Source organism: Mytilus galloprovincialis, chromosome 7 (assembly GCF_965363235.1).
Source record: "Mytilus galloprovincialis chromosome 7, xbMytGall1.hap1.1, whole genome shotgun sequence".
Taxonomy (NCBI): Eukaryota; Metazoa; Mollusca; class Bivalvia; order Mytilida; family Mytilidae; genus Mytilus; species Mytilus galloprovincialis.
The window spans coordinates 87892249-87902816 of record NC_134844.1 but is presented as its reverse complement, the minus strand read 5'-3'; the positions used below and the strand labels follow the sequence as shown (position 1 = coordinate 87902816).

General features: G+C 30.9%; 1 protein-coding gene across 1 annotated transcript; it reads right to left on the bottom strand.

Annotated features, from left to right (window-relative positions):
- Positions 1–3255: 3255 nt before the first annotated feature.
- Positions 3256–8006, bottom strand: LOC143082032 (uncharacterized). Its single transcript, XM_076257613.1, has 4 exons — positions 7881–8006; positions 5562–5885; positions 4579–4738; positions 3256–3544 (listed from the first exon to the last, which is right to left on the bottom strand). The coding sequence occupies exons 1-4, from the start codon at positions 7881–7883 to the stop codon at positions 3459–3461; spliced, it is 573 nt and encodes a 190-aa protein (XP_076113728.1). The 5' UTR covers positions 7884–8006; the 3' UTR covers positions 3256–3458.
- Between the last annotated feature and the right edge of the window lie 2562 nt (positions 8007–10568).

Genomic DNA, 10568 nt, shown 5'->3' with positions numbered 1-10568 from the left:
GTCTTTTAAACATTTTAAAAGTCAGGTAAATCACAAGAAAAATAACATTAAAATAACGGAGCAGGGAGTGTTTTCTTTCTTCTAGAGTTCCACTTAAAACCCACAAGGGCACCTCGTTCACCAAAAACTGACAAACCTAATTTCAGATCATTTGTACGTGTGTTTGACACCCCAAGACTTCCACCTCGATGTACTTTTGATGTACCAAAGAAATGTATTTTTCAATGCAATATTTTAGACATTTAACAAGTATATTGTGATACTAGTTTGCTGAATCGTCTTCCATAAAACATATACAATTATGATTAGAATGCCTACCATGTTCGTATGCTTTCTCAATTTGTCTGTATTATGTTTCCTCTAATAGGTCTATTTATATAATGTTGACATTAAAAAAATCTTCCGTGTGTGGCCTAATATTAAACACTTGCGGTCAAAATTCTGGTTTATAGAAACGACTAAATCAGTGTAAACAATACAAACTATAATTTAAACTGCAATTGTGGTACTTTCCATAATACTTCTTACCGCATTAAGATTGTTTATGATGTCAATGTGTAATATAACCTAATCATAAAAAATAATTGTTTTATTCGATACAAAATTTCATGGAACTTCATACATCAAATGCATAGCAAAAAATATGTTAATTATCATTAATGTACATGTATAATATCATGTACGTGCATGAAATATGTAATTAGTATTGAACAAAAACCAAAGTATTTATGTCATTTTGTAGTTGTCAATATTAAATAGAACGACTTTTTTCCTTGAACCAAAATGTTTTAATATATCTTTGGTTTCTTCACCTCCATTTTTAGAATTTAACTTTTAAAGAAAAGGATCATCCGAAATGTACTCTATAAATGCAACTCTGTCATCGAAATACACATAAAAAATGCATTAAAAAGATTTCTGCCACGTGGATTTCTTTTATTTGTGAAACGCTTCACGACATTCATAAAAAGACACTAAGACTAAGGTTTAAAATTGTATACATTTTTTTGGGACTACCAATAGGATGTTGAACCCGTTGCAACCCTATTCTACAAGTTTTTTCTGTACATTTGTGCATGATGTTAATCGTGGATGACCACATACAAACCAAGAATTAAATGTTATAATAAATCTTTTACTTAATGATCAAAAACAACTCCTCTGATTTTATGTTTTAAACCACGCATGTTTGCTGTAACTCAGACACAACCGTACTGCTTTTCCTTTTGTACACATAAAAAAATAACGATACCATATGGAATAGAAATCGGGAATGTGTCAAAGAGACAACAATCAGACCATGCATAGAGCGGATAGTAAAAATCACAAAAATACGAAACTCATAGGAGAAGAAGATCGGAAAGTCCATAATCACATGGCAAAATCAAATGACAAAACACATCAAAAACGAATGGACAAGAACTGTCATATTCCTGACTTGGTACAGGAATTTTCAAATGTAGAAAATGGTGGATTAAACCTGGGTTTAAAGCGCTAAACTTCTAACTTTGATGACAGTCTCATCAAATTCTGTTATATTTACAATGATACGTGAACTAAACAGACATAATAAATAAAATAGTCAAAATATGGGTACAGCAGTCATCATCGTGTAACAATTTTAAAAGGAACAATTCAACAGAACACAAAACACATCTATTTACAAACACATTCATTGATTCGTGTGTTTGACGTCAGAAACTTTTAAATGTCACATACTTTTGTCGTTCAATTAATATACTAACAATTTAAAAATTTCACATGCGCAATGTTAGCATACAGGGTTAGAAATTCAAAGTATGTAAGAATTAATTTCAAAAATAGACCGAAACTGAAAATAGTTCAAAGTTATATAGAATTTATAAGAATCCACAAATAGTTCATTCCACTACGCGAATAATTTTGACGTTTGTGGTTCAACGTATTTTCTAATTCATAATAGAAATATATCATAATGACATATAAAAGAAGAATATCATATTGAAGGTATCTTTTAAAGTACAGAGTCACGTTATAAGAAAAAAAAAAATACAAAAAGTCGCATTTACAAATCACAACAGCAAAAAATGACAGATAACAGCCGGGTCTACAACACAGAAAGAAAATTTCGGATGTGGGGTTCAGCTGGCACCTAATTAAACAATAATGTACTTTTTTAATATTGTAAACTTCTATGGATGTAAACGTTCTAGGATAAGATACATAATCTGATAAGAATATGTATCATGTCTCCACGCTTTGCTAAAAAGGAACTGACAACAATTTTGCAGTTAAACAACTATTTTTGTTAATTTTACGATGATGTTAAAATATTTAGTTTGATTCTACTTAATGTCTATATTCCACTGTCAGGTACTTAGTACGTTTTATGAAAGTATAACTGTTCGTGTGCTTTGTATCTATGATTTTCAAAGACAATTTTCACATTTGATCGTATCATCACTTGATTTTTTTATATCAAACATAAATCAAAGATATTGCCACTCAGCATTGTTTAGGGCCTAACAGCCAAACTTTTCCTCATCAAAAGTAATGAGACACTGTCAGCAGAGTTTGTTATGAGAAAATAAAATTCAGATCTTAGACTTGTACAATTGTTGATGTATGGTTTTCCAGATGAAGGTTCTTCAAAAAAATCCCTTAGAAATCAGAAAGGGTTATTGCGTGTAAACTTCATTCCTCGTGATGACCACGTTATACTTAGCTGAGTAATGTAAAGACAAAGTACCAAAAATATTCAGCGGTGAAATTTTCCAGATGTTCGCATCAAAATTGTAGTCAAATCTCAGTTCACTTTCAAGACAAGTCCGGTCTGTAATTTTGTTAGATGTTTTGTATCGATCTAATGACTTAAGTACTTTTGAACTAATTTTCAAAGGTTCTGTTTTATGTTGTGCTGTATTTCCACAGTTCAAAGTTAAAGCAGTTTCAATGCAATATTCCCTATGTGCCTGTTCCAAGTAAGAAGCCTGCAGTCGTTGCATTCGTTTTATGTCTGTCATGTTTGTTATTCGTAAATTGTTTTGTTATTATTGAGGCCGTTAGTTATATCAGCTGTTATATATATTTTCATGTCGAGACCTTTTACAGCACTCTATAATGTATTAGTTAGTCTTATTCATGTCGTTATTCACTGTATATTTGTATCATTGGCAATCATACCACATCTCCTTATTTGTATTTGACATACTGTAAAGATTAAGAACGAGCAAAATACATACCGCTTATAACATGTATAATAAATAACTGGTAGTATCATGTAGTAAAACTTTATTAAAAATTATCCATCCCAATACAAGTGTACACAAATAAAATTTTCTTTGTAAATGTATACAAAAATACAATGCCTGTACGACATATGTCATTGGCTTTATAATAAATTATAAAAAAGGAATCTTTTATTTACATGTATGACTATGACTATCGCTTTATTGATATCTATTTAACAAGAACCATCATTAATACGTATACTTGATATATCCACATTTCTTTATAACTTGTGGAGCCATCATCTTGAATTCGTCAATGGTCACTTTACCATCAACTGAAAATTTAGAAACATTCTTAAAATCAAAATAACTGTTTTTTTTTTTTTTGTAATTTCTTTTATAATTAAGGTCATTAGTTATCTCAGTTATGTCATATTGACACATCGGGACTTTTTACAGGCTACTTTAATGTATGGGGGATAGTCTCATACGTGGCAATTTTCACTGGATATTTGAATCATTGACAATCATAATATTTATAATTATAAAATCCATTCATACCTTTTTAACGTAAACAAGATTTCATTAAACGTATCAACACATCTATTATTATGAGACTATTAAAAGAAAAGCATAGATAACAAACCCAGTTATAATAGTCATGTTAAAATAGACTGGTAATAATCTGTAAAGACTGTTAGTGTTCAATATCATAGGTACACATACTACATTCTAATGTTAAAGAAAATAAAAATTGTCCTCGGAATGTCCTTACGTGTATTGAAAATATTTAAGATGTTTAGTGGAAGACTAATATCTTACAAGCCAATACATGAAATACACACTACAAAAATATATTAGACTAGTGAAAACAATATCATTATGATACTAATGTGCTCTCTGTCCTTGAATATATATGCAGTTGTTGAATGTAATTCTTTTATTATGATGAGGGGAATTAAAATTGAGAATGGAAATGGGGAATGTGTCAAAGAGACAACACCCCGACCAAATAAAAAACAACAGCAGAGGGTCACCAACAGGTCTTCAATGTAGCGAGAAAATCCCGCACCCGGAGGCGTCCCTCAGCTGGCCCCTAAACAAATATATACTAGTCCAGTGATAATGAACGCCATACTAATTTCCAAATTGTACACAAGAAACTAAAATAAAAAAATACAAGACTAACAAAGGCCAGAGGCTCCTGACTTGGGACAGGCGCAAAAATGCGGATTGAAAAAATTGAATGGTTTCAAAACTATAGATTAATGGTATAACATATACATAATTTGATAAAGATGTTGACATTTATAAACAATAGTAACTTACCTCCCCCTCCCCTGCAAAATCATAAAAGAGCTAAACTAACCTGATGTGGAATCCAGCGCCTTGAATAACCTATGTGCATCAGTTCTTTGAGGAAATAATTCATAAATCTCTTCAACTGTGATAACACTGTCTTCATTTATATCATAAACATTGAAGTCACAATGGTTTACGATAACTCGAACTTCAAAATGTTCACCGTTCTAAGAAAAATATAAAAACAATAGCTAGACAAGTATTCTTATAAGTATAGCAATATAAGACTACGATATATATCTGTTTAAATTGCAATCTGATGTTTGTGTTTAACATCAACATTACACATGTTACAATGAATGTAATAATAAATTATAATGTGTATTAATTATAAAGGAAGTTATTGGTAGGTTTACTTGGTATTACATGACACAGAATACAAATATGGCGTCTTACAGATGTATTTGAACATATCTCAGGTAATCATACATGTAGGTAAATCATTCATTAACATGATATATGTGAATTAAAAGTGTTTACCAATGACTTGCATTTATACCATAGCGTATCTATTTTCACGAAACTGTAACAACGGCAAAATATATATATAAACTGCAGAATAAAAGGTTATAAACAGTAGAAGTTTTGGAAATACTGTTGGCATAACGGAGATACTAGCTTCCCTTTCAAAACAAAACAAAAAGAAATCTGAAAAGATTCAACAGACGAAGAAATAAATACATGTAATACACGATTGAAATAAATTTATATAATAAATTTAAAGCTAAACAGTTGTAATAGGTGGCATTTTTTTTTGTATAGCCAAATGGAAGTATAGGATCTTAATACAAAATATTGAAGACTTGATCACTTTGACAGGGTTCTAGTAAAAATACCACATGTGTAGATAGTCGGGATATACGAGATATTAGGGGTAATATTTCGCTCTCACCCCATATGGAATTTACTGACCCCATATATCTCGTATTAGGTAACTATAACACCGTGTACATGTAACTAATAACATAAGTAAAAAGAAAATATACAAACCCATGCTGTAGATCTTTTTCCAAACTTCCATTTGAAGCCTAATTTTGCACCTCGATTTCCCTGATTATCCCCGAAAACTGATCCTCCGAATTCAAAGTTTTTACGTTTGTGCGATATCCCCAAACTTCCTCCTCTGTGTCCTCTAGAGGTACCGAAGCCTGATCCGTTAAAACCCCATTTTCCCCGTTGATGGGAAATTCCTAGATCTACTCTTGTTAAATCTTTGTCCTTAGTCAAATCCCCAGTAATTGTGGTCTTTCTTTGAGCTATAGTAAGACTTGAACAAAAAGCTAATACTACCAGGACGCAACTCAGTTTCAAGTCCTAAAAAAAATATCTATGATCATTGTTTGACAAAAGCAAGATTAGTTGTGTTTTCTCCATTTTTTAATAATACACTCAGTGAAACATTTTAATTGCAATCATATAAATATTTCAAATGATATGACAATATCAATTCACTCATTCAATCATTATAGGCATAACATGAAAGATCCGATGGCGTTTCTTATCGACTTTTACCAAACATCTTTTTTGTTGATATAAGATCAACATAGGTGTAGTATAATAGACAATCACCCAACTTTATATCATTCATAATATGAATTGCTGATCCTAAAAATCCTATATATGCTTGCAGTAGGCAAACCTGAATTATACCGAAATAATTGTTAAATTATTGTTTCCTTTCTCTCGCATTAATGCTAGATAAGTGCTTAAACATATCAAAAAAATGTTCTATAAACTTAAATCATACAGAGTGTATTGTCGTTAAAAGGTTATCATTTTGAACTAAAATGCATGTAGCTGCTACAATACGTTCATAAAGATCGTACTGCTTCAGACAAATTATATACCAGCTAAATATATACCCACTAAAAAAAATCATTTTTATCATAACTAGAAAACAAATAATATCACAACGAATAGAAAGCAGCCATAAAAAAAACAAAACAAAATACAAATAAAATACAAATACAATAACGGCAACAGTAGTATACCGATGTTCAAACTCATAAATCTATGGACAAAAAACAAAATCGGGGTAACAAACTAAAACTGAGGGAAACGCATTAAATATCAGAGGAGAACAACGACACAAAACTACAATGTAACACACACAGAAACGGACCAAGCATCAGACAAAATTCCACGAGAATAACAAATATAACATCAAACCCAAATACATGAATTTGGGATAGACAAGTACCGTGACACTCATTATCGCAATTTGAATTTACACTCAAAAATAAGAGAAAACAAACGACGCAACGTTAAAATGTAACACATACAGAAACGAACTATAATATAACAATGTCCATATTACTGACTTGGTACAGGACATTTTTAAAGAAAAAAATGGCGGGTTGAACCTGGTTTTGTGGCATGCCAAACCTCCCATTTTTTAGTCATGTGAAATATAACATTAAGATGACAACTCAACACTACAGGACTACAATATAAATAAATTGGAGAATACAATTGACAAAGAAAAACACGAACAACAGCCAACAAAAGGCAACAAGTTGAACATTTAAATAATACAAAATTAATTACCCACTAATTGTGATATGGTAATTTTTTTCTACCGCTTTGTTTGCAGTTGAGTTTATTACGTTAGATAAGGCCTCTTTGATCCATCGCAATCGATCTCGCCTTATATGGAATTTATTGACCCCATATATATCGTTTTAGGTTAATAGTACACTTTGTAACTTATGATACATTTTTCATTCTTTAGAACTCTTTTACTAAATAATCAATTTGACATAATTGACAACAGGTATTAGTAAATTAGTAAACTGCCTCGTTTTACCCAACACAGATACTTTACTAACAGATTTTTGAAAAGTAGGAAATAATCAATGTATTTTTAAATAGGTTTTAAGTTGATGTTTAGATGTGTATAAAATTGTTGCAAAATGATGTGTTTTTGTTTTCAGTTCATGCTCTTTACATGTATGATAAATTTTCCCAAAATTGATGCTGTTAAATTAGAACACGAGACAAAACTAACACACAAATACCTGTATTAGACATGTTGTACTCTGGAAAATTCTATGTTTTTATCAGCCGTTTCATCTGTCCATTTGTAGCCTCTTTTCTGGATTTTACTTCATCATAAATGTGTCAAACTATTTATTTTATCAACATTAACTTACATAGAATAACCAAAAAACAATCGACAATGTACAAAAAAGACAAAAGATACCAAAAAAGACATTCAGTCTCGTCAGTCAAAATTAATCTGAAAAATTAACTGACAACGCGATGGCAATGTGTAACAATGTATAACTTCATCATGTAAAAAATACCTACCATATTACTGTGTAGTTTTCGCTAGAAAGTTAAACTGATAATTTAATTCGAATCTATTTTATTATATAGTGTAATAATTGGGAAATCCGATCTTATTCTGCAGCTCTGCATACAAACTATTGCGGTCAATGTCTCCATTTGGTTCATGAACGTCATACCTAGATAACAAAAACAAAACCAAATCCGTTAATTTAAAGATTATATAATACAAAAAAAAATTCGACCACATACTAAGAAGAGAAATTTCACAATGTCAATGTTAAAAAATGTCATACTAGTACAAACAAGTCTTTCAGTACAAACATATCAATGTTCAATGTATTATGTATCACAAATGCATACAAAAACATGTTGTGTATCAAAAAAATGTGTAGCAAATTACGTGCTTATAATATCAATGTAATGTCGTACAATAATCTAATTATGTAAATTTATGACATTGTCCTCAAACCGGATCTTCTAGTTTTATTATGTCTTCAAAAAGATAACAACATGTAAACATGAGATCCGACATGTCTGAAAAATATTGTTCTAAGAAACAGCATTTTATTGACTTTGCCACATGTATCTCTTTTTTGTATGTGGTAAAATTAGATGTTTTAAAAACTTCATAGGATGAGGAATGAATATATATATTTTGTTACACTGCGGTTTTTACCTGATACTTATATTGGTCATGGCTTGTGCCGCGAAGAGCATGACAACGGCTACGACGGAAAAGAAAAAGGAAATTGAATTTGTTTTGTGATCAAGTCTAAAGTCCTACCTTGCGTTACAACTTGTTTTTATATTTTTTCTTGGCTGAAATCTATATTATACTTTCCATTAGATATCTCAGCAGTTGTATGTCAATATATTTTTTTTTATTCTGAGCGTTGCTTATTAAAGGTACCAGAATTATAATTTAATATGTCAGACGCGCGTTACGTCTACATTGGATTCATCAGTGACGCTTGGATCAATATAGTTATAAAGCCAAACAATTACAAAGTTGAAGATCATTGAGGACCAAAATTTCAAGATATTGTGCTTCATACAGCTGAGGTAATCTATTTCGGGGGTAAGGAAATCCTTAGTTTTTAGAAAAATTCTAATTTTTGTAAACAGGAAATTTATAAAAATGACTACATTATTGATATTCATGTCAACACCGAAGTGTTGACTACTGGGCTGGTGATACCCTCGTGGACGAAACGTCCACCAGCAGTGGCATCGACCCAGTGGTGTTAATTGTTATCAAATATACCAGGATTATAATTTAGTACGCCAGTACGTTTCGTCTACATAAGACTCATCAGTGACGATCATATCAAAAATTTATAAAGCCAAACTAGTACAAAGTTGAAGAGCATTGATAATCCAAAATTCCAAATAAGAAATTCCTTAGTATTTCGAAAAATTCAAGGTTTTGTAAACAAGAAATTTATAAAAATGACCACATTATTGATATTCATGTCAACAACAAAGAGTTGACTACTGGGCTGGTGATACCCTCGGAGAAGACATTGACTAATATTCATCTATAACAGGAACCAACATTAGAAGATAGAAACAATTCAAACAGGAAATTTACCTAAAACAATATGAGAGATAGAAACCAAACGACAAAGACTGAAACAAATGTAAGATCATCGTGTTAGTATAGATGAAACCAACTTAGATACATTTAAATTAACTGGAATGGCCCATTCATTACTTTACACTTTATTATGATTAAATTCGACTTTCTTCAAATTTAAAACAGAGTAATAGTTGTTTGCAACTTGAAACGTCTTTACGCTATAAAATAATAAAATATTGTTTCCGTTATTTTAAATATATCGTCAATGTCTTTCAAAATGTCAGAAAATACTTTATGATATTCATAGTTTGCTAATGTTCGGACGCTTTTCTTGATTTACCTCCATCAGAATCGACGAAAGTTGAATATATGAAAAGCAAGGATACATGAAAAACAGAACAGTTGAAGTGTAAACATATGCATGTAGTACGTATGTGAATAAAAGCAACAGAGGTATACTGCTGTTTAAAAGTCATTAATCGATTGAGAAAAAAAAATCCGGCATACAAAATTTAACTGAGGAAAACATATCAAATATAAGAGGAAAACAACCAAACATATGTATAAAGACCTAAATAAAGGCAACAGTAGTATCCCGTTGTTCGAAATTCATAAATCAAATAAAAGAGAAGAACTCCGAAACATTAGAAAGACAACATTAAAATGTAACACACACAGAAACGAACAATATTATAACAATGACCATTTTCCTAACTTGGTAAAAGGACAATTAAAAAAAATGGTCTGTTGAACCTGGTTTAACGCAACTTCCTGCTTTTATGGAAATGATAAATATAACATTTAAATGACAACTATAACATGACTGGCACACAATACAAATAAATGAGAGAACATATAGTACAGAGAAACAAACGAATAATAGCTAACAAAAGGTACCATGTTTAAAATATAATATACAGACGCGTGTTTCGTCCACACAAGACTAACCAGTGACGCTCAGATGGAAAAAGTTGGAAAGCCAAAACAAGTACAAAACTGAAAAGCATTAATGAACAAAAGTTCAAAAAGTTGTTCCTAATACGGCTTGGGTTTTTTGCCGGGGATAAGGACATATCCTTATAATTTAGAATAATTCATACTTTTGCGTTTGGTGTTTTTTTTTTTAT